Here is a 23,713-nt window from a genome sequence, read left to right as displayed (position 1 = left end):
CTCGGAAAAGCAATGAGCCGGACTCGACTGGGCACTCTCTGGCTATTCAGTTTGAGAGACCAACCTGCTCTGTCTCTCAACTACTACTTACTCCGTAGGCACAGTAGTAGCAAGACCGTGCAAGGCCTATCTCTTGATCGACACGGCCTTGGCTCTCTCCCGTTACAGCCAGCCCATGAGAAGTCGTCATTTCCCAGCCTGTTAACTGTCAACCCACAGCCGGCTTCGTTGTTTTTGGCTCCGTTCTTCCCCACCGTTCCATTTGCTGTGAATCTGTGACTGAGAGCAACCGCAATTGCAGGCAGGTGGTCGGCTATCCGCAGCCAAAGTGGAGATTTCGCAAGGTCGGCCTCTTCCACAAAATCAACAAGTCTGGAACCGGCGTGCCTAGCATGGCGTGAGAGAGTGCTTGGCCAACCTGTCTCCGCGGCGCTGCGAACGTCTTAGGTAAAAATTGGGGATGATCGCGAGTCAGCAGGTGGGCTTGCCTTCGTCATGCCCAGAAAACACACCACCCCGGGCGGCGGTCCAAGCTCTTCGCAGTGTCGTATCCTCGTACCAGACTCGCGCTTGGGATCACATGTAAAACCTAAGCAGGCCTATCTGTTGTGTCAAGGGGCGATGTCGCTGTGTTGCTGTGTCGCTGTGTCGCTGTGTCGCACCCCGCGAGTTGCACACGTCGACCACGTTGTCCAGACTATTCACAGACTTTTGATAACTTCCAAGTGAAGCCCCCTCGCGAGCATACTAAAAATTCCTTCCGAGAGTTTATGTACGGCCGAAGATGACTTCACTAGTGCTACGACAATACTGCTGGCGATCCATATCCTCCTGGAGTAGTAAATACGTCTGTAACCAAGTAATAACTAGTAGATCTACAGCAGTTGTGCAGTAGAAAGAAGAACACCATGTAACGCCCACCTTTGTAGACTACTAGGCGACAGAGAGGGGAAGGCCTTCCCTATCAGATGTGCAGCTAATCACAATCGATATGGACTGAGAGTCCCCTTGCGCATACGCACCATAGGTAGACTGAGACAATGTGGTGCCTTCGGCCTCGGGGTACTCGCAAGACGTGCAAGTCAGTGTTGCCGGCCTGTGAGTGGCCACAGTCCGTCCCTGAACCCGGAGTCCAAGCTACGAAGCTGACCCTCGACGAAACGAAAGACTACGGAGTAGATCCATGCTAACCGGCTGTGTCTAAAGACTTACCGTAAACCCCGGGAACTTGAGTTTTTAGCGACCCCCTCGGGCCCGTTTGGTCTGCTCGATCCCCTGTCGACCCTGGATCCTCGACTCCTCAGGCTTCCAACCTGCGCTTGTTCAACCTTCTTGCCTGCGTCAAGGTCAATTCTGGACTGCTGCCGCTTGTGAAATATGCCCATCATCCAGGATACCACAGTTCCAACCCGTTGTTGAACGATCGATTGCATCTCCATTCTTCCCTCAGGCCCTCAGATCTCTCGCGCGGCATGTCGAGGTGACTCGAATGTCGCCGATAGCATGGCCGTCAATCGCAAACGTGGACCTGCGGCCAAAGGATCCTCCCTTCTGGCCTTGAACCTGTTGCTTTTCGCCTCTTCTACAGTAGCACAGGCCCCTCGACCGATTGTCGCGACAACAAGCCCTGGATTCCTAGGATATGATGGATCTTGGTCTGCTATCAGTATTCGGGTGGGAACTCCACAACAGTATCTCGCCGTTCTTCCCAACACGTTAAGACAAGAGACGTGGGTCGTTGGTCCAGCTGGGTGCGATGGTACATCAACCTGTGCAACTCTCCGTGGAGGCCTGTTTTCCTCCAATGAATCCAGCTCTTTTACCGAGTTGGGCTTTTTTGAACTGAACAACGGCGACTCGAACGTTGGCTATTATGGCCTCGACACGATTCACTTGCAAGACGATGCTCAAACGTCCGATCAGATAATTGCCTTGGTCAACGACACCTCCGACTGGATTGGAACATTGGGGCTAGGAGTTCAGCAGAGTCGCTTCCAAGACTCGCAGAATGAGTTACCCTTCTTATCAAGTTTGGTGGAAAATGGAAGCCTCATTCCTAGCCATAGTTATGGCTATACAGCTGGAGCGTCGTATCGTATGTTTTCTCATCTTATCACCCACTCCCGTCTAACTTGACCATCTAGGTCTCAAAAGTGTTCCGGCGTCGCTCGTACTCGGTGGCTTTGATGCCAATCGCTTCGAGCCCAACAACATGACTTTCACCTTGAGCTCAGGCTATAGACCGATCGTGGCAATTAATTCTTTCACAGTCTCCTCTTCACCTCCTGTTGGAAACAATCTACCTTCTAACTGGGCCTCAAATCCTTTACCACTCCAAGATGCCTCTGAGGCGGAGCTATACACCATTGACTCCTCCACGCCATTTCTATGGATGCCCCCAGCTATTTGTGACAAGGTGGCCGACGCCCTGAACTTGACCTATGACGACAGCCTCGATCTTTACTTGTTTGACAATTCTTCATCTCCTTCTGACCTTGTTTCCTGGGGCTTGACCTTTACCTTCTCACTGGGCAATCTACGAGGAGACGATGCCAATATTGACATCAGGTTGCCGTACAGCGCATTCAACCTGCAACTATCTTATCCATTTCCAAACCTGAATGCCACCTTTGGATCTCCACCTACCAACTACTTTCCCCTCCGAAGAACGTCTGACAGCACCCAATATGCAATCGGGCGAGCATTCCTGCAAGAAACCTACCTTGCAGTGGATTACGAACGTAATAACTTTTCAATATCGCAGGCCGTTTTCACTGAAGCGGCTGTCAACACTGTCAACCTTCATTCGATCAGTCGTCCAGATGGCAGCATTTGGCCGGGGCCAGATATACCCATCGATACATCACTATCGACAGGCGCAAAGGCTGGAATCGGTGTTGCCGTAGTTGCGGGGCTCGTGTTGTCCGTTCTTGGTGTATGGTTTTTCTTTTACCGTAAGAAACGTTCCCAAGACGACAACAGTAGCAGCAGCGGTGAGAAGAGCAAAAGGTCCAGCATCTTCGAGCGGCTACGTCGAACTCCAGAATCGAAATCGTCGATCTCCGAACTCGCCGCAGACAAACATTATCCCAGAGAAGTTCCGGCCGACTCATCCAACAGCCGATTCGAAATGTCCAGCGGGAATGTGCCAGTGGAAATGGCGGCTGCAGAGGAGGTGTCGTCTACTTTCCTTGCAGGCCGACGTGACCAGTCTGGCACTAGTCCTAGGAATGATCCTAGAAATCCAGCGGAACTCGAACCACAAGACATCAGAACCAAAGCCGCTGAAGCAGCAGCCATGGCCGATGTACACGGCAGTCAGCGTTCGGCGTCGCCCGTGCCTCCATATTCTCCAAACGACTCCAACGATCGGAACAGCAGTAGTGTCAGTCCGTTCACCCCAAGACACAGTCACGCTTTTGGAACCATCTCGTCAAGTGAAGCAGGGATAAGTCCTGTTCATCACAGCAGTCGAGGATACTCGCAGCCATCCAACAGCAGTGGAGCCGACTCAAGTCCGATATCACCAGAAGACGCAACGCAAATGACGTTGCCACACTCGACCGATGGATCAGGTGGAAGCGCATCTGCCATTAGTGGCCGGTTCGGCAACTTGACAGTACCCCAATTCAACGGCCGCCCGCCCTCAAGATCACCTAGCACGGGGAGCAGGTTTGTAGAGCAAGGGCTGAGTTCTGTTGAGGAAGAAGAACAGCATCAACAGCTTACGCCCATTCCGCCTGCCGCTCAACCGACGCGGCCGACGATGGAGCGTGCCCGATTCAGCTGGGAGCAATGATGCTCCCATCTCTCATGCCCGTGGATGTTTCATGACCTGTTATATATTGTAGAGATAGTCTTTGAAGGATGCCATATTTGACCTTGTGCTTTCGTCTGGTACGATGAGTAGCTATTTAGTTGGATCATAAAACACATGCTATTTTTATGGACGATGTTTATACTCTCTCTTGAGACACGAAAGGGTGAATCGATCTGATCAATGATCGAGCCCTTATTGATCGTTGTTCAGTCCCTCCAGTCCCCACCCAACTCACGTGAAAGTTGTGTGATCGCGAGGCTGAGGTCACGAGGCTGCCACCAAAAGTCCGGCTCTTCTTCGGCAGTACGTCACCCAGCGCAGCCAGGAGCGACCATGGATAGACACAGCACCTTCCAGCACTTGTGTTCAAAACAATCCATCGACGTCCTGAAAACTGTTTGTAGCTCAACCGACGACTTCGGCTTTTTTCCCGCAGACACTGTTGCTATGGAACCTGGAGCTAACGCGCAGACACCTCCAAGGTGACCCGAATCATGGCATTGACCACTTGGAAGGCGTTTCCCTTCTTCAACGTCTCCCAAGTTCCCGTGCCCGCAGATGAGGATGGCTCTTACGTCTTTGACGTATGTCTCCCTCCCTTATCCGGTCAGTCAGTCACTAACATCTTCTGGCAGTCAGATATCGTCTCGCTCGCCACCGGCTCCGATTCCCTTTTTCTCGGCTCATCCAATGGCACCGTTCGTGTACTGTCCAGGGCCCTGAAAGTCGTGCGCACCTTTACCGCTTCCGACACACCAGATGGTACGATATCCCATATCCACCACGTCCCCGACACCTCGTACCTCATCACACTTGCCGAAAACCTGTCAACAGAGCCTGCGCTGAAGGTATGGGCGTTGGACAAGACCGAAAAGAAGACTGGAGCTCCAAAGCTGCTCTGCACCGTGGCCGTCCAGAATGGAAGGCGTCAGTTTCCGGTATGTGGGCTCAACCCGTGATTGAAGTATTATATTGATCAAACCAGAGTTCAGCGCTGGCAGTTCTTGACGACCTGAGTCAAGTCGCCGTCGGTTTCGCCAATGGCTCGGTCACCGTGATCAGGGGCGACTTTATCCACGATCGAGGCACAAAACAAAGGACCGTCTACGAATCAGAAGATCCCATCACAGGGCTCGAGCTACGACAGGGTACAACCAAAACACTGTATATTGCCAACACCGCGCGAATATGTAGCCTGATCATCTCGGGCAAAGGCCAGGGCCAACCAGTCCGGACAGTCGACAATAGGGGTGTCATTGTTGGATGCATGACCCAGGACCCAGAAACTGGAGACATCGTTGTGGCGAGAGAGGATGCCATCTACTACTATGGTCCCAACGGCCGAGGGCCTAGTTATGCATTTGAGGGTCCGAAGAAAATCATCAAAGTCTTCAAAGAATATGTCGGCCTGATATGTCCTCCGAGGGTGGCACAGGTCTCGAAGTCCAAGACATTCAGGCGCCTCGGAGGCGACGAGATTGATGAACTGTTCAGCAGCTCCTCTTTTACTCTTCTCGATACCGACCTCAAGTATATTGCTCATACAGAATCCCTGCCAGCTCAAGTCAAGGATGTTTTTGTGGAATGGGGTGAACTCTTTCTGCTGACCATGGATGGAAAGGTAAGTAAACGAGAATGGCCAACCAAGATTTGTACTGACCCACGAGAAGCTGTACAGGTACCAAGAGAAGACTTTGCAGCAGAAACTCGACATCCTCTACCAACGAAACCTTTACATCCATGCCATAAATCTCGCTCAAAAGTTCGGTGCTGATAAAGTCCAACAAAACATCATTTTCAGGAAATATGGAGACTACTTGTATCAAAAGGGCGACTTCGACACAGCCATGCAGCAGTATCTTAGAGCCATCGACAATACTGAGCCTTCCCAAGTCATCCGAAGGTTTCTTGACACGCAGCGAATCCACAATCTCATCGACTATCTCGAAGAACTGCACGACCACGACCGGGCAACCGCCGACCACACTACATTGTTGCTAAATTGCTACGCAAAGCTCAAAGACACAGAGAAGCTTGATACGTTTATTCGCACGCCTGGAAGTGCCAAGTTTGACGTAGAGACTGCTATAACAATGTGTCGACAGGGCGGATATTTCGAGCAAGCTGCGTATCTTGCGACAAAGCACGGCGAGAATGAAGTCGTGATTGATATCTTGATCGAGGACTTGAAGAAATACGCCGAAGCGTTACAGTACATTTGGCGCCTCGAACCAGAAACAGCGTATCCAGTGTTGATGAAATATGCACGAAGTCTGATTGAACACTGCCCTGATGAGGCTACCAAGCTTTTCGTCGAATACTACACTGGACGCTACAAACCCAAGGAAGACGTGCCGGCTGTCGCTGAAGTACAAGCTCAGACCGGTGGAGGCACCTTCCAGAGTCTCTCGGCGCTATGGACGCTGCCATTTATGCAACGACCCAAGGGTGAATCTGAGCAGACGACACAAACAATCCCAGAACAAGCTGAGTCGTCAGACAACGATATCAGCCAGCCCCCGGCGTATCCAATCCCACGGCCCCGAACTGCCTTTTCTTCCTTCCTTGCCCATCCCAACCAATTTATCACTTTCCTCGAGGCACTGATTCAGCAAGACAATCTGAGCAAGCAAGATTTGACGGACTTGTCTACGACGCTGTTCGAGATGTATCTTGAGAATTCCAATGCCGCAAGCGACGCTACTTCCAAGACCCAATGGCAGGCGAAGGCAACAGGCCTGATCGCTGACAGCAAGAGCGCTGAAGGAGCGACTATCGATACGTCCAACGTTCTTCTTCTGTCGTCGCTGTCGAGATTTTCTATAGGCACGACGCTGGTACGAGAGCGAGCCGGGTTGTATGCTGATATTTTCAGGTCGTATACCTCGGCCAAGGACACTTCTGGGGCGATATCAGCTCTCCGGAAGTATGGAACTGAAGACCCAAGCTTGTACCCGTTGGCCTTGGGGTATTTTTCTTCTTCGGCGGAGGTTCTCAATGAAGCAGGGGTCAAAGAGGAGCTTCAGAATGTGCTCCGACGCATCAATGAGGATAACCTGATGGCACCACTCCAGGTGGTCAAGGTTCTGTCACAGGGTGGAGGAGTGACCATGGGAATGGTCAAATCCTACCTGTCAGAGAATATTTCGCGGGAAAGAAGGGAGATCCAGACAAATCGAAAATTGATTGAATCGTATCGAACTGAGACGGCGGCGAAGAAAGCCGAGTTGTCGGATCTAGAGACGAAGCCAGTGGTGTTTCAAGCACGGCGATGCTCGTCTTGTGGTCGAAATCTGACGCTACCTACGGTGCACTTTATGTGCAAGCACTCGTTCCATCAAGAATGCCTGAACAAACCAGGAATTGGGATGGACGCAGATGACAAAGTTGAATGTGCGATTTGCAAGCCTGGGAACGATACCATCAAGGCCATCCGCAGACAACAGGTTGAGAGCACGGAGCAGCATGATTTGTTCAAGGCTGCGTTATCTCGAAGCACAAATCGATTTGGTACCGTGAGTGAATTCTTTGGGAGAGGAGTCATGAATGCTGTGGTTCCTGCAGGAGAGTGAGGAATTGTGTTGTCGTGGAGTTGGAAAGAGTTCAGAGACCAGGCTGTGGCCATAGGGGTACCGGCATTATAACGATTACTGTTTTTTACGAGCATCAGAGAGCCTACCGGCAGCCAAGTGACATGAGCTAAGGGTCAAGTTTTAATCTGATAACACGTGGTTGTGGTGCACCGATGTGCAATTGAGAAATGAAACCTCCGGAGACATACCATCCGAGTCGTCCAACGCTGTCTAACGCTGCACTGCCCTTGGATCCTGGGTCCTGGAGTCCTGGGTAGTTCAGCTGGCGGTAAGCAGCAAGCGTTTGGTCAGTGACGGTGAATTTTGCAATGATGGGGCGCTCAAGCTAGGATTAGGATGATGGATCGGGTGACACTCGCATGAGATGATGGAATGTGTGACCCCATATGGAGACTTTTAGGCGTCAAGACATGGTTGTTAGGTGGGGTCGACACCTAAAATGACAGCCTACATTTAACAATAAGCACGTTTTCGGCTGGTGGAGTGGCGACAGGCTTAGGATGGAGCCGGCTGAACAGGCACGTGTCTGTCCTCGGTGCCTTCTGTGCTCCTATAGCTAAAAAAGAAATGCAAGGGTTACAGGTGGCACAGATGGTTGCCTGAGACAAAATACTACCTACCTTAGGCTTCTGAAAATATTGTTGCCACACGTACACAGAGTTTGAGTACTGAGTGGGTGATTGTTTTTAGGCGCTTCTCGCCCCAATAGACTGTTCCTGTTGTGCCTGTTTTATTCGCGTGGATAGACTTTCGGGTTCAAAGATAGCGAGGCTGGTGGACGTCATGGATGGAGGGGCGGAGTGGTGGAGCCTCGTGGTAAGTACCTTAGGCACCTACGGAGTAGAATGCGGACTCTCGGGCTTGGAGGGGAAGAAACGACTGTCGTGTCTGAACAATAACAATGACAATGATTTTAATACTTGGAATGCATCGTAGTCTGTAGGGAGTAGACGTGACACTCGTGTACTACCTACTTGGCCAATGTGTTTCTGAAGAACTCTTAGTATTCATCGGCCAATAATATGGTCTTGATCATTTGCCAGATACCTCCATTCCTCAACTTTACCATGCAAAGAATTACATGAATGAGGGGTTATAATTAACTCGAGTACCTTACTCCGTAGGTACACAGTAAGTAGTACTAAGTTAAGTTACTTGTAAACGTAAAAATCTTAGTGGAGGCGCGGAATTCTAAAGACCACCTCAGAAATCGCTGCCTCAGGAATCCATAACTGTGCCTAAATGTGCCTGTCTCGTGCCTGTCTCGTGCCTGATTGAAACAAGGTTGACACGAGCATTTGATTTTTTCTCTCTTTCGCTTGTCCACGGCTTGTCCTACCCCTCGATAATAAAATGATGATGATGACAGGTCAATCGCCGGACATGGGCCAGGTGGTTGGGAGTCCCCTCGTCCGTCTGGCACCCTTTACAATCCGAGTCGTTCGAGTTTTGTTTGTAGATTTGACATTTCCGATGCCCAATGTCTTGTTACATGCACGTACCTAGGATTGGGAGTAGATTGGGAGTAGCCGCCCTCTAGCTATTCAGATGGTTGGTCAATATGTACCGCGTTCTGCAAAGACCACAAGGACGGTGGCTGGTGATCAAGATGACCACCGGTGGTGACTCGTGAGTAGGCGTGGATGGGTGAAAGGTGCCTGTGCACACGTGTGTATTCACCCTCAACCTGAACCTGATGGTGGACCGAGCGGGGCAAAGCTTCAAACCCCCCCAACAAATGGACCAACCAAGGGGAAAATCCACCCAACCTCTACCTCACAGCCAGGTTTTCTAAGGTTGTGGGGCATGTGTTCTAGGGCTTTTAGGTGTCGTTTAATTATAACGCTTTACCCGCACCACCTGAAGATCACCCATAAACCGTTGCTTCGAACCCCTCTAGGCCCAAGTCGTCACGCCCCCAAGACTCGGGAATTGGGCCTGTAAATGTCAATCGCGGGTGTTATTTTGTCTGCGTCCTGCGGCATTGGTCAAGAGACAAGGTACTAATATTATTGTCAGCATCATCGCCATCGCCTTCACCATCACCATCGCTTTTGCCATTGCCATCACAACATCTCATGTTTCTCTCCACAGCCATTCTTCTCTCTCATTCACTACTTTATCCACTTGGTTTGGCCCTGCCACTTTCCCCTACACCAACATTGATATTCTTCCTATTCTCTTCTCTCGACCACCCACTCTGATCAATGCCAGTTTGGGCCTCACGCCCCGGCCACGCCATCCCACTTACCCTTGCTACCACAACAACAATCCGTCCTCCTTGGCCCATGACATCTCATACCCACCGAGCCTGACAACCACACAACTCGCTACCGGCTTCTTCTCCGTACCACCTCTCTCACTACCACCACCTCCGCCTCTTCTCTCTTCCTTCCCCCCTCCCCTCTATTCTTCTGTCATCTCTCATCCACCTTCGCCCCCGCCATGGCCGACACCGACCAGGCTATCGCCGAGGTCTTTCGCAAGATCGAAAGAGAAAAGGCCCTTATCAATGCCGCAACCCACATGCGACAGTCCACCTCTAATGCCGCCGTCCAAGCACGTGTCGACAGCAACATCAAAGATGGCCGGAGAAACATTTCTTATCTGGAGGAGAAGCTAAGAGAACTGCAAATCCGTAAGCACGGCGCCAGCAATGACGGTGCTCCTCCCCCACCTGCCCACGGTGGTCAAGGCTATCCCTCGCCAGACCGAAATCAACGACAATATCAATCGGGGAGCGCACCCGCCCCCCCACCAAAAGACTCTCGTGGTTATTTCATGCCTGATCAAGGAGGCTATGGAGATCCTGGCCCTGCTGGTTACGGCCATCCTGGTGCAGGAATGGGACCTCCACGCGCCGCATACGGTGATCAACGACCATATAGTTCATCCATGGCAAAAGCCGCGAGGCCCAACTTTTCAAAATTAGGTGAGTTTGCTCCTGCGAACACCTGGAATTCCATTCTCTAACGTGCTCACTCAGATCTCATCAAATATGATACCCCATACCTCGGCCCAAAGATCCAGTTAATGTTGTCACAACTCGAGTTCAAACTTTCCGTGGAGAAGCAGTACAAGGCTGGCATTGAAAAGATGGTTCGCCTCTACCAAGATGAGGGAGATAGAAAAAGTAGACTCGACGCCGAGGGCCGGAGGATAGAGAGCAACCAAAAAGTCCAGCTGCTCAAACAAGCTCTCAAGAGGTACATGGATCTCCATGTCGACATTGACGCCGCAGATGGTGCCGACGGTATGCATGCCTCACTCCACCAAATGAGATCCCCCACTAACCAACCCTTCGATAGATGATAGTCTCAACGCCCCCAACATGCGAAAGCCTCTGACCGGCCACCTCGAAATGCGCATCCACGCCATCAAAGACGTCGACCACGCAGCCTCTTCCCGTTTCTCACGTGGGCCAGAAACCTTTGTTATCATGAAAGTCGAGGACAACATTCGTGCCAAAACCCGAGCCACTCGGACAGACAGGTGGACTGAGGAAATCCACAGCGTTGATATTGACAAGGCAAACGAAATCGAGTTGACTGTCTACGATAAAGCCGGAGATCGTCCTTTACCCATCGGCTTCCTCTGGATCCGAATATCAGATATTGCCGAAGAGATGCGACGGAAGAGGATCGAGTCTGAATTCCAACAGAGTGGATGGGTTTCTGCCGACAAGATGGCCAACGGCGGCCCCGGTTCCAGAAATGGGCCCGACTCTACCTCATCACCATATATGCCCCCGGGAGATGGCGCTGGCGCCGGTTCTGCCGCCGGATTTGCTCAAAACGTCCAGCCTGTCATGATTGATTCCTGGTTTTCTCTAGAGCCTGCTGGCAGGATCCATCTGACCATGAGCTTTCAGAAACAGACTGGAGCACGACGTCCCTTTGATATTGGTCTCAACCGACAGGGTGCCGTGCGACAGAAGAAAGAAGAGGTGCATGAAAAGCAAGGTCACAAGTTTGTCAAGCAACAATTCTACAACGTCATGCGCTGTGCTCTCTGCGGCGACTTCCTCAAGTATTCCGCCGGCATGCAGTGTGCAGATTGTAAATACACCTGCCACACCAAATGTTATCCCAAGGTCGTCACCAAGTGCATTAGCAAGGCAAACTACGAGACCGACCCAGACGAGGAGAAGATCAACCATCGCATCCCTCATCGCTTCGACAATTTCTCCAACATTGGCGCCAATTGGTGTTGTCATTGTGGTTATCTTCTGCCTCTAGGGAGACGCAACGCCAAAAAGTGTTCTGAGTGTGGTTTGACATGCCATGCTCAATGTCAGCATCTGGTCCCTGATTTCTGTGGCATGTCGATGATAGTTGCCAACGAAATTCTCGAGACCATCTCCCGCACCAAGAACCACAACAAATCCTCATCTATAGGTTCAGGCATGAGTGGACGGACCTTGAGACCAAATTCTGGTCGGCCAGGGCCGACTTCTCCCACTCAAAGCTTTGCTGGCTCCGATACCACCTTGAGTCAGCAAGTCTCGAATCAATCATACGACCAATCTCAGGAACAACCAAAACCTTCCTCCGCAGCGATGAGTGCAGCCGCCTCCATGTACAATCAACCTCCACAATCGCAGCAACAGCAACAGCAGCAGCGACCGCTTCAGCAGAGAGTCGTCTCCAGTGCAGCTGTTCAGGCGGCGGCTGCTGCCACAGCCCGTCCCACGTCACAGAGTTACAACCAAAACTTCAATGATTACAGCCCTCAAAAACAACCGGCGGCCGATCGCTATGCCCACGCGAGGCCGCCGGCAGCAGAGCCGCCACAGCAGCAACATGCTTCATACGACCCTCGAGCATATCAACAATACGATAGGCAACCGGTCCAACAGCAGGTACAGCAGCAGCATCAACTTTCCCAGCAAGCCATGGTCCAACAACAAAGAGCACAGCAACAGGCTCAGCAAGGTCCACAAGGCTACCACCCGGCCCCCGTCAAGCCGGCTCCATCCGCTCATCAACAAGTCGCCACTCCTGCCACAGGACGTGGCTCCGGTCCACGAATTGGCCTTGACCATTTCAACTTCCTCGCTGTCCTGGGCAAAGGTAACTTTGGAAAGGTCATGTTGGCAGAAGCCAAAAGCTCCAAGAAGCTTTATGCCATCAAGGTCCTTAAGAAAGAGTTCATCATTGAGAATGATGAAGTCGAGTCGACCAAATCCGAAAAGCGAGTCTTTTTGATCGCCAACAAGGAAAGACACCCCTTCTTACTCAACCTGCACGCCTGTTTCCAAACAGAAACCCGGGTTTACTTTGTCATGGAATACATTTCCGGAGGCGATCTGATGTTGCACATTCAACGTGGACAATTTGGACTTAAGCGAGCCCAGTTTTACGCCGCCGAAGTATGCCTGGCGTTGAAGTACTTTCACGAAAACGGCGTCATCTACCGCGACTTGAAGTTGGACAATATTCTCCTCACATTGGACGGTCACATCAAGATTGCCGATTATGGTCTCTGCAAAGAAGACATGTGGTATAAGAGTGTCACATCGACCTTTTGCGGAACCCCCGAGTTCATGGCCCCGGAGATTCTTTTGGATAAGAAGTATGGACGCGCGGTTGATTGGTGGGCATTTGGTGTCTTGATCTACCAGATGCTGCTCCAACAGTCGCCCTTCCGTGGTGAAGACGAGGATGAAATTTACGATGCCATCTTGGCTGACGAACCGTTGTACCCCATTCACATGCCTCGCGACAGCGTATCAATTCTCCAGAGGCTACTTACGCGAGATCCTGATCAACGCCTGGGTAGTGGCCAGGGCGATGCGCAGGAAATCATGAGTCATCCCTTCTTCAAGGGCGTCAACTGGGACGACATCTACAACAAACGAGTCCCCACACCTTTCAAGCCTACGGTGAAGAACGAGAAAGATACCAGCAATTTTGACTCGGAATTCACCAGTGTTACACCGGTCTTGACACCTGTACAGAGTGGTAAGTGACTCACTACCTTTGAGATTATTTTGAAATTGTACAACGGAACGCTGGACTAACGTGATCATTTGTGTAGTTCTCTCACCAGCTCATCAAGAAGAATTCCGAGGTTTCTCCTACTCGGCAGATTTCATCTAGGCGGGGAAGAGGAAGGGGACGAGGATTAAAACGAGACACATGAGAAACAGTGTAGTTGATGAAATCGATGAATCGATGAAACGAGGACCACGCATGACCATTCACGGGATGAATGGAAGCTGGGGGGAAAGGTCCAATGGTCCAATAATGCAGAACGAACAAAAGTCCGCCCCCGTCGCCTTCGTCGTTTGGGTTGATCATTCAGGATTGATTGATTGATGGATTGATTGATATGATCCATTTAGAATCTCACACCGACAATCCTAGTCTGGTCGGGGGGGAGACTTGGCTTTTCTCTCTGTAGCATCAAATACCCATTGCACGAGCGTGTTCTTACAAGTTCAACTTTTGGTTTTTTGCTATCTTCATCAATGAGCACAGGAAGACCATGGATGAAAAAAGTTTGATTGAACATAAGTATATGTAGAACCCGAACTTAAGTACCGAAACATACCCTCCTCTCACCAGAACTACAATCACCCCTCAATCACGAAAGGGAGAAGGGGGGGAGGATGTAGACTGAACTGAACAGAACAGAACAGACCGAACAATCAACAATAAAAGCAATGACGACGACGTGGAAACCTCTCCAACCGCTCCAAACCCAAAGGGAAAAAAAAGATTTCAAAGCATTTCAAATTCATCAAGGGAAGATGTCTCATCCACATCAACTCCAATCCACATATGTGTCGTATGTTGCAGATTGATTCATTACTTGTAATTGGGTGTCCCAATCCCAGGATTCGATGTATTCTTCGAGGGAGAGAGTATGGATGCCTGTTGTTGTGTTGGCCATGTGTATGGACATGGACATGGACATGTTGGTGATTGAACTGGTGTTGCTGGAACCGGTACTGGTACTTGCACTGTTGACCATGTTGTTATTGTTGTTACTTGGCCCTGCAGCCTGCGAAGCCATCAACCAAGTATAATACGCATTGCTGCGTTCGAAATCACGCTGACGTCCAAGTCGTGGTGACATGTGTTCAATACCACCGATCAATGTGTTTCGAGGACCGCCGATGCTGTTGTTTGCAGAGGAAAAATATAGCCCACCATCACCATCACCATCACCATCACCATCACCATTTACCCCCTCTTGCAGGGTCGCTCCCCGTCTATAGGGAGTCATGGTTGGATATTCTGAGCCAAGAGTACCTTGGTCTGGAAACATAAGGTCGTCGTCATCGTTTGTCGTCTCGGATACACTCGTTTCTCCACCAGAAAAACTCGAATTCGGCAGTTGATGAGAATGGAACAAAGGTAGTCGAGGCAGAGGCATCAACGAGTGGACATCAGGTCGCGAGAGTGCAGGCACTGGTCCCGGCGGACACCCCGAGACTCGAGCAAGATCGGTGTCCGCCGTCTGAGCCATGGATCGTTGGTGGTCCATCGGAATTTGAAGCTGTGAATGTGAACGCTTGCGAACTTTACAGGACGTTCTTTCATGCCTAGGCAGCGCGAGTCGAGTCAGTATGATTGTGTCGACTTGGGAAAAAATAGGGCGAAGGGGAACGAACGAAAGCCACAGGTGAGGAAGAGTTCAGGGGGCGCTACCACAGGGTAACATGATATCAACTTACCTGCCTCTGAGATCATGGCGAGTAAAACTGGCCACATGACATAGAGAGCAGTTATACGTACGGCCTTCGTGGTACTAGAAATAGTTTTTCGATCAGATTCCAAAGACTTTCAAATTGTCATGTTTGGGGATAAAGACGATTCAAGGTGTGAGTAGTGTATGATGGACAACGTACGCTTTCAACGTGTCGCTTGCGATCGCCAGGTCTGGTGTAGATTTTGGCGCAACCATCTTTGGTGCATTTATATCGTATGGAACCGTGGGTCCGGAGATGGAGTCTGATGGCAGACAACTTTCTAAATCCCTTGGGACATTGTTGACATTGGAATCGGCCCTGGCTGTTCCTCTCCCATTGCTTGTTCTTCCTCACGCGCTCCCGCCCCTGGTTGCCACTTCGGCCGCTATCCATGGATGCCATTCACGGGGCATGTGCGAACAACGATGGCATTAGCAGGTGCCGATGGCAGGTTCAGTGAAGGTCCCAGAAGGAAGATCAAAAGCTCAATAAGAGGTGGAAGAAATTAAAGCAGAGAGACTGAAGAAAGGTAGGAGGGGGAAGAAGGAACAATGGCCGTTTTCCACCATCTAGCCGACTCGGCCAGACTCTCAACTAGGATGAAATTCGTTGTTAAATACATACATATCATTTGCCACAATAACTCTCAGTCTGCTTGGCCAGTCCGTCCATATCAGCGGAATTAAACCATGGTTGGAGTAGTCTGTTGAAATATTACGACTTTGAATGCATCGACTTTTGCTCAGCGGCCCCCAAGGCCCAAAGATAACCTCCATTTCAGTGGAGAACCGTTGTCTCTGTGCAGTAGCGTAGGCAGCTAAAATGGTTGAATGAGTGCCGTGGAAAACAAGGGACCGAGTCTGAGCCACTAAGAGGGTGTGCCAGGATAACATGATGTGCTTTACCTGGAGGATAAATGCGAGGATCAACGGAACATGGCCCAACCGAACGTCAATATTCTCTGAGGTCGAAAGGGAACCCTGCTCCAATATGGAAAATCTTCCCTTCATCCCTGCGAGGCAAGAGATGGGTATGCCAATGGCAGGTCTTGGTCACCAAGGATGTGCCCGTGACCGTAATCCGCTAGCAGGCGGGCAGGTGTATGACTCGACCTGTCGCGAACGGAGCTAAGGGTGCATGCGAGAGAGGTGCGTAGGTGGGTATGTGGATGGACAAGTGGGTGGTGGGGTGGCAGTTGTTCTCGCATCCAACATGGCTGGACATGGTTGTGACTTCTCGAGGATTCTCATCAATCCTTGTGCTGACCAGCAACCATTGCAGTCAACGAGTCAACCTGGGCACTCAACTTCTGAATGAGAGCCAGCATTTGAGCATTGTCGGCACTTCCCGGACCAGAATGGGCTGTTGAGGCGGCTGCATCAGGGGCTCGTGTGGGAGAGGGATCGAGGTGATGGGTCCGTCGCGATGACATAGCCTTGAACAGATCTTGACCACCTTCGAAGCCGACCTGGTTGGTGCTCACAGGTCGACTCGAAAAGTGGGGGGCTTTGGTCAACGTCGGATTCGATCGAGTCACAAGCCGGCGAGACCTCTCGTAGGCCCATATCACAATTACGAATGGAAGGTGAGTCGCTTTGAGCACAAAGATCCGAATCCCCCTAACCTGCTCCGATGGGAAGAACAACCGTAGCGGCCGCAGCAATGTCAGCGGGAACAGATTCAACGGTGGCATAAAGTACGTTAGCCTTCGCGACGTGCTGCTTTCCAGTACGTAGATGGAATACTGGAAAAGATATTCCTCTCGTGCGTGTGCCATGACCTATTGACCAATCAGAGCTCGTCCCGGCCAAGACCCGGGCGTTTAAGAGAAAGGGGCGGTTTGCTTAGCCGCGGGCATTTTGTGGCTTTGAACAAGACGTGAAACGCCCTTTAGCCGAGTAACATACCTCTGTTAGGGAATTTGACACCAGTGACACCAATGAGGTGATGAGAAGAATGTTGGTCAAGCAGACAAAAATCAACCTGATATCGGCCCACCGTCAACAAGAATCCACATAAGCGCCGAGGCAGACTGTCATGCCGATTTCACTATTGCCACTGCCTTCTGATGCATGGGGTGGAATGAAGGTGGTTTGAAAAGTGGTAAAGGCTTGTCAGGGACTTACATCAGAGTATATCCAAATAGTGGAGATATCTACCATCGGTCAGCCCTCATTGCTTGCGACATATGGAACTCGATATACCTTTACGGCCATGTCAAAGCCAAGATAGCTCGATCTGTTCATTCTGTCAGTGGTAATCGACGTTGTGACCTAGATCATCTCACCCAAAGAAAACCTTGATCAGGAGCCAAGACACGTCGTTGAGGGTCATTCGATCTCGAGCAAGCATTGTGAAAGTTGTCAGGAATCCCAGATACAGGACCACAATCACGGGCAGGAATTTGCAGAATGCTTTGGTCTAGTATGTGTCAACAGTACTCCCAAAACATTGGTAAGGTCATACCATCTCTTTGAGAACGGGGATCTGGAAATACTTGTCAGCTGGATCTTATCAAAGACCTGACAAAACCTACCAGGCTGCCAAAATATGGATTCAGACTCATGACTGAAAATATTCTGCACGGGTCAATCAATTGTACAAGCAAATCGACTGCAATAGCACCAACCTTGGGACTAGAAACAGGGCGACCATTGATAAAAGATCAAAGGCGACGTCAATGAGATAATCGCTGTCTTTGATGAGTCCGATGATGCCTGCAAGTCATCAGCATCCATCTGAAACACCATTCACCGCCGACATACGCATGACAACGAAAGCTGCTGATGTTGCAATAATGCCAATGTCCCAAAGGCTCCAAAAATCAGTTTGATAGAACATCAATCCAGCATCTTGGATTTCACCAAATTCGTCATAAGCAAAAGCCGCAATCCAGACATACAGAAGGATTTCGGTGGTTGTGATGTGCTGTGGATTTCTCTCGACGAGGACCGCGTAGTAGAGAACCAACAGAGATATGAAGAATGCGGTTTGGAAGGCCTTCTGGTATTTAGGCACACGCAGACGTGTGAAGGGGTCAGACACCCGTTTGTTGTAGGCACGAGCTTTCTTCACAGCATTGACGGAAAGGGATTCCCAGAAGATGACGTCGCCGTTCCAGATGTCCTCGACGATTTTCTGGACCTGAGTCTGAGAAAGGAATTTCTTTGCATCTCCAATAGCAGCGATTTCAAGAGCATTCATCCCAGCCATTGACTCGTCGAGATTTGGTTGAGAACCGTTGCTATTAACAATGCTTGCGCTTGAAAGAGCTCCTCGGTCTAGGCTGGCACGTTTGGGTGGGCGAAGACTGCCATACTCTGCAGAGTGAGCACGAATCAATGGAGAGCGCTCGGTTGAGGAAGGCCGGCGACGAGAGACATCGTCTGCCGGCCGGAGAGAATCCCCAGGTGAAGCAGATGGCTCTTGCTCATATTCTGGAAGCTCGTGCAGAAGGTAGTCGATGAGCTCCTTCTCAGATAGGAAGGTCAAGAATTGCCAGGCGACAAGTTCACATGCCAGAGCTCTGGACGTATTCAATGCGCTGTCACCATCTGCGTCTGCATTGGCGAAGAGATAGCGAGCAGCCAGGAGAGCTGCAACGATGGCAGGATGGTGGCAGTCGTCACTGAGCCGGGATATCAAGGGTCTTAAAGTCTGTCCAGCCACAGAAGTCCGAAGCTGTTCATAGGTATAAGCGGTGTCGACTGCTTTGCTTATGTAGGCGGTGAGCTTGAAGACGACATCAGTGAGAGATTCTTTGGCGTCAATGACAGGAATATCATCATCCTCGAGCAATCGAAAAAATCGAGATGAGCCAGGGGTATGTGGAGGAGGGGCGGCCATAGCGGACGCGTCTGTATATGACTTCAGATCAAACGGGAGGCCGCGTGGACGCATTGCATTAGACGCTCATGTTGCGAGGACTGGACACTCAGCAAACCTGGGGCAGTTTGTACAAGAGAAAACTTCAGAGATTTCCGTCTCCACAATATGATTACAGTCCTCGAGATGGTTTCAAAGTATGTTGGAAGTAAAAATGACCCTTGGGAAAAGGAACAGGGAATCGTCAATGATATTGAACTTTTCTACTTTGGGAATAGTACGTGGGGGAGTGGCTTTTCTAACTTGATAAAGTTGGTGTGTCAGTTTCAGCTTGGATGCTTGTTGGTACGATGACGATGACGGCGAGTTAAAGGTTGTGCGGGAATCCGTTTTTTGCATCATGCCGATCTTTTTTTAAGTCATGTCAGACATATTGTGTCTGGTACTCTGGGATGTGGGCGTAGGAAGCAACGAGCCTGAAGATGGGTGCAAAGGAGGGGACATATGGAAAACCTCGGCGTATGTAACTATGCAGAACCGAAGTTGATGGGCATCCTAGGCAGAGCAGTACTTGACAGATTCTCCAGCACTACGATTACATTTCTCTGAGATCACATCCAACCCCTTCAATCACGGCACTTATAGAGATTTGGGATGCAAGGGGGAGAAGTATTGGAATAATGTCACGTGAGTCGTGGCACAGTCACATGACTTTTTGAGCCTCAACGTCACATCAAGACATCAACTCAACCAGACCCTTGAATATATCATCCATTCATCAACTGTCTGGCTTCTCGACCGCATTAGTCACATACGAAGCTCTCACTGATACCTTCGCCCCCAAACATGTTAGGTTCTAGTCCTCCTCCCTTTGCCAGATCGGCATTTGGACTTCACATCAGAACACTGACGGACACTTCTTTGTGACTTCTTGTCAACCACTATTCGAGACAGCCCTTCACCAGTCTTGCTGCTGGTCTCAATTTAAATTCAACAATCCTCCCAGCTCTTTTCAGGCTACTCCTCGGTATCAGAATCAACCCTCGACGTTCAAGATTTTGCCTGGTCGTGGTAAGGCTGAACTCATCTGATGCCCACGTCCCCTCCATCAAGCGAGACACTACTTCCCATCTGTTTTTCATTGGCCAAACTAAGGTAACAATGCTGAATAAGGCTTCATCGAGTCCAGTTGCTAGTGACGCCAATGCATGAGCTCGGGCAGCATTTGCATGTTTTGTACTTTTCTTTCAGACCCCAACCGTCAAAGTCTCTCTCGATCACTTGAATTTATTGGTGTATTCAACCCTATGATCTACAGGTGCAGTAGTATACTGCACTTAGTAAACCCCAAAAAGCTCTACGTCCAAGCGAAGCAAGGGCCACAATGACAGTCGGGCGCACGATTTCCCTACGCAGAGTTGATCAAGTTGGTGGCGTGAGCCTTCGGGGGGGTTTCTTTTCCCCGCCTAGAATACGCTGGCTGTCTTCCCCTCTTCTACGGTGCTTGGTAGATGCCCAAGATGCATTGCCCTGACGAATCTCTTCCCTGATGCTGGAATGCTCGTGCTTGAGACTGTCAGAACCGAGCCTCCATTATATTGGGGCCAGAAGATCCCACGAAGATGATTATTCGGTCTGCAACTACGGCCTTCACCTCGGTATACGCCCTGCAAAGCGAAGCAACGAATGTAGCCTTTCGTATTCATTTGTCTATCAACACCAAACCAGGACGCAACTAGCCATGCTGCTGCAGCCTGCGTTACACACGCCTTTGAGGGGCTCAGCTAATGCCTCGACCGTTGAAGACGGCGTCTCCCTTTTACGGCAACAAGTTCAGATGAACCATGGGTGGAAGCATACAGTAAGTATATATAGCCTTGGGACGGCCCACCCTCGCAATCATCAGGTTTTGTGATTATTACAATTTTACCATCATTCAGGCTGAGGTAGGAATCATGTGGGCAAAGCGTGTCCATTTCTTGTTGGTCCTATGGGCGTGGCTGTTCACACCATGCATCGGGGATGCCACCAACCTAGTAATCATCAACCTCACACCATATGCCTTGATCCAGTCCAAAAAACCTCACTCATATCAGATGGAGTCTTGGGACAATGCGTTCCCAGAAAGGGTCAATTCGCGTAAGTCGAAACAGCAGGCGGGGGTCCGGCTGAGACCGAGGAAGTTGAGCTGTTCAATGATTGATTGATCCGGTCAGATGCACTTCGAAGTGCGCACATCCAGCTGTCAGTGGGAGTGTTTTTGGAAGAAGCCGATGACGCAGGAGAGGCATATTACCAATTAGACGACGGTACCAACAATCAGATCCAGATTGCACTGAAAGTTTCAGGCAGCATTACTTCGTACAATATCCACCTCGATGCGAATTTCGACGGAATCAGCACCCTCGGCAACCCGAAATCGGCCCCAATTGGCTTCCGAGACAATGGCAATGAAGATCCACAAACTTGGACGCCGTTTATTCTGGCTGGTGACAAGGACAAGGGATATATAGGCAACAATCCGCCTCAGGCGTGGATGCAAAACATTCTCCCATATGTTGGATGTCGGACTTTGCAAAGATTGACTGTAAGACACACAAAGTCATTTCCCTCGTCGTCGGTGAACCCGTTTTTTTCTTTCCTTGTTTCTATCTTCATTGTACACTAAGTATTGAACTAACCCTCCACGCTGGTAATGTTTAGCTCCCTGGGACGCACAACTCAGGCATGTCTCGAGTACGATACAGCACGGCCGGATCATGGGCATCCAATACAATGACACAAGAAACCAACATTCTGGAACAACTAAAGGCCGGGGCAAGGTACTTGGACATCCGACCGGTAATCTCACACGCGGGCTACTACACAGGTCACTACACCAAAACAGATGATTTTGGTTGGCAAGGATCGGCAGGAGAATCAATTGATGAAATGATCGACGAAGTCAATGAATTCACAAAGTCCAACGCCGAATTAATCATCCTACACCTCAGTCATTCAGCCAACACAGACACAGACTATTCGCCATTCGACCAAGGGGAATGGGAATCACTGCTGTACAAGCTGTACAGCAACTTAAACTACCTATACAAAGCAGACAGCGACGCGGTATTGACTCGAATCACATTAAAGACATTCATCTCATCCGGCCCCGCCGTGGTGGTCGTTGTCGACGAAGTATCCAAATCATTCCTCAGTGACAAGGGATATACGACACGAGGATTCTTCGATAAGACGGCATTTCCACTACGAGGCACCAACGCCGACGACGACAGATTGGACGTCATTCGTCGCGACCAGTACAACAAACTACAGTCATTCAATCAGAACAGACAGGACGATGAAATCTTTCTTCTTTCTTGGACTATCACCATGTATGGCGGCAATAATGTCAATCCGCTGGATCATATCACCACTCGTGCAAACATCCTCAATAATCATCTGGCTGAAAGCGGCAACAATGTTCCCTATAAGTCGCCGTTCTTGTGGGCGGATTCGAGAGGTCAACCGAATATTATCATGGTGGATAATAACAAGAAGGATAAACATCTTGTTTCTTTGGCGGCGGGGTATAATGTTTATTATCAGCAGTGTTGATCCGTCAGACCTGCAGTGTTGACGGGGGGTTATCATGTTTGTCTTAGGTATTCACGATTATGGTTGGGGTGTCTTGCACATCTGCAATACATGAGCAGATGACATGACCGGAAAGATATACTAGGTACTTAGGAACCTCTTTAATGATTGAAATGATAATCCTGACCCATCTAACTAATTAACTAACTAACCACAAAATGCGCCTCCGTCGGCATCATATCATTAACCTTGACCAAATCCTGCGGACACGCGGACATGACCACCAAACAAGTAGTCAGCGCTTTGAAAACGACATAATCCCCTTTTTTGCAAACCGGTTTCTCAAATCGAATATTTGCACCTGCTGTGACATTCTCATCATCATTCTCCGAAGAACCCCTTCCATCAACAGGAATATTCATGAATAGATTCAAGGGATCCGGAGGAGTTTGCATAGCTGGCCAGGAGTATGTTGACGTCGAAACCGCCTTTCTGAAATTATCCACACAATTATCATGATACACATCCTCGGGAACACCTAATTGACGATATCGATGAATATCACATGCTGCGATCAAAGTATCGTGAACACCAGGGGTGGAATCTTCGATTAATGTCAAGATTGGACTTCGGTGGTTGGTAACGAGTGTATCGCCGACAAGGGGGGATAAATGGAGTGTGGTGCCTCGAGTGTGGCTCATGGAGAGATAGGATGGGGGGATAAGAATATGAGTTTCATTTCCATCTTCGGTTGACGACGCTGGTGATTCAGGGATAGTACTAGTAGTCAAGGCCCAGAAATCAATGACTTGTGAGCCATGTGTGTTGATGACTTTGATGGTTTGGTTGATTTGTAATTGCACGGCAATGCCTGAGCGGGCGGGAATGGTGTGTTGGGTATGTAGAGGGTAGGACATGATGTGTATTGATATGGTAGTGGATGTATCTTGTTATTGATGAGGATTTGTATATATACATATATTGTATAACCCGAACTGTACTTTTGAGATTCCAGGGCGCCGAGCTTTTATAAAGACCGCTGGTTCAAGGCCAGGGGGCCTTCAGGCTAGAGGACATCTCCGCCGGCCTACTTAGCGCCTTAGAGCCACTACTCCGTAGGTCTCCTCACAGTATATAGACAGACAACTCGCCAGCTATCTCTTAGAATGGCCAAGTCTCTTATGAATCACACTTTATCCC

The 23,713-nt window shown here is 49.9% G+C and overlaps 7 protein-coding genes across 10 annotated transcripts; 4 read left to right on the top strand and 3 right to left on the bottom strand.

The window, feature by feature from the left end:
• Window positions 1–1,290: 1,290 nt before the first annotated feature.
• Window positions 1,291–3,951, top strand: PV10_05053 (uncharacterized protein). The gene is made up of 2 exons (XM_016369660.1): window positions 1,291–2,095; window positions 2,145–3,951. The coding sequence occupies exons 1-2, from the start codon at window positions 1,504–1,506 to the stop codon at window positions 3,797–3,799; spliced, it is 2,247 nt and encodes a 748-aa protein (XP_016225448.1). The 5' UTR covers window positions 1,291–1,503; the 3' UTR covers window positions 3,800–3,951.
• A 236-nt stretch (window positions 3,952–4,187) lies between these two features.
• PV10_05052 lies at window positions 4,188–8,138 on the top strand. Of its 2 annotated transcripts, XM_016369658.1 has the most exons (4): window positions 4,188–4,404; window positions 4,456–4,758; window positions 4,806–5,441; window positions 5,491–8,138. In XM_016369658.1, the coding sequence occupies exons 1-4, from the start codon at window positions 4,315–4,317 to the stop codon at window positions 7,390–7,392; spliced, it is 2,931 nt and encodes a 976-aa protein (XP_016225446.1). In that variant the 5' UTR covers window positions 4,188–4,314; the 3' UTR covers window positions 7,393–8,138. The 2 variants fall into 2 exon arrangements, with proteins under 2 accessions (XP_016225446.1, XP_016225447.1); XM_016369659.1 differs by having other exon boundaries at window positions 4,456–5,441.
• A 1,170-nt stretch (window positions 8,139–9,308) lies between these two features.
• On the top strand, window positions 9,309–14,012 carry PV10_05051. Of its 3 annotated transcripts, XM_016369655.1 has the most exons (4): window positions 9,309–10,345; window positions 10,400–10,666; window positions 10,722–13,376; window positions 13,453–14,012. In XM_016369655.1, the coding sequence occupies exons 1-4, from the start codon at window positions 9,859–9,861 to the stop codon at window positions 13,512–13,514; spliced, it is 3,471 nt and encodes a 1,156-aa protein (XP_016225443.1). In that variant the 5' UTR covers window positions 9,309–9,858; the 3' UTR covers window positions 13,515–14,012. The 3 variants fall into 3 exon arrangements, with proteins under 3 accessions (XP_016225443.1, XP_016225444.1, XP_016225445.1); XM_016369656.1 differs by having other exon boundaries at window positions 10,722–14,012; XM_016369657.1 differs by having other exon boundaries at window positions 10,400–13,376.
• Window positions 14,013–14,181: 169 nt separating this feature from the next.
• On the bottom strand, window positions 14,182–14,889 carry PV10_05050 (uncharacterized protein; the record flags this gene model as incomplete). The annotated part of the gene is made up of 1 exon (XM_016369654.1): window positions 14,182–14,889. One exon carries the CDS (start codon window positions 14,887–14,889, stop codon window positions 14,182–14,184), a length of 708 nt encoding a protein of 235 aa, XP_016225442.1.
• An 856-nt stretch (window positions 14,890–15,745) lies between these two features.
• On the bottom strand, window positions 15,746–18,958 carry PV10_05049 (uncharacterized protein; the record flags this gene model as incomplete). Its single annotated transcript, XM_016369653.1, has 9 exons — window positions 15,746–16,892; window positions 17,020–17,095; window positions 17,239–17,267; window positions 17,317–17,350; window positions 17,400–17,533; window positions 17,579–17,599; window positions 17,649–17,691; window positions 17,742–17,829; window positions 17,878–18,958. The coding sequence occupies 9 exons, from the start codon at window positions 18,956–18,958 to the stop codon at window positions 16,362–16,364; spliced, it is 2,037 nt and encodes a 678-aa protein (XP_016225441.1). The 3' UTR covers window positions 15,746–16,361.
• A 1,934-nt stretch (window positions 18,959–20,892) lies between these two features.
• PV10_05048 (uncharacterized protein) lies at window positions 20,893–22,534 on the top strand (the record flags this gene model as incomplete). The annotated part of the gene is made up of 3 exons (XM_016369652.1): window positions 20,893–21,076; window positions 21,154–21,524; window positions 21,641–22,534. 3 exons carry the CDS (start codon window positions 20,893–20,895, stop codon window positions 22,532–22,534), a joined length of 1,449 nt encoding a protein of 482 aa, XP_016225440.1.
• Window positions 22,535–22,672: 138 nt separating this feature from the next.
• PV10_05047 (uncharacterized protein) lies at window positions 22,673–23,486 on the bottom strand. Its single transcript, XM_016369651.1, has one exon. The coding sequence runs from the start codon at window positions 23,428–23,430 to the stop codon at window positions 22,717–22,719; it is 714 nt and encodes a 237-aa protein (XP_016225439.1). The 5' UTR covers window positions 23,431–23,486; the 3' UTR covers window positions 22,673–22,716.
• Window positions 23,487–23,713: the final 227 nt, after the last annotated feature.

The sequence above is a fragment of the Exophiala mesophila genome, assembly GCF_000836275.1.
Source record: "Exophiala mesophila strain CBS 40295 unplaced genomic scaffold supercont1.3, whole genome shotgun sequence".
NCBI classification, from domain to species: Eukaryota; Fungi; Ascomycota; class Eurotiomycetes; order Chaetothyriales; family Herpotrichiellaceae; genus Exophiala; species Exophiala mesophila.
This window is presented reverse-complemented; position numbering and strand designations above follow the sequence as displayed.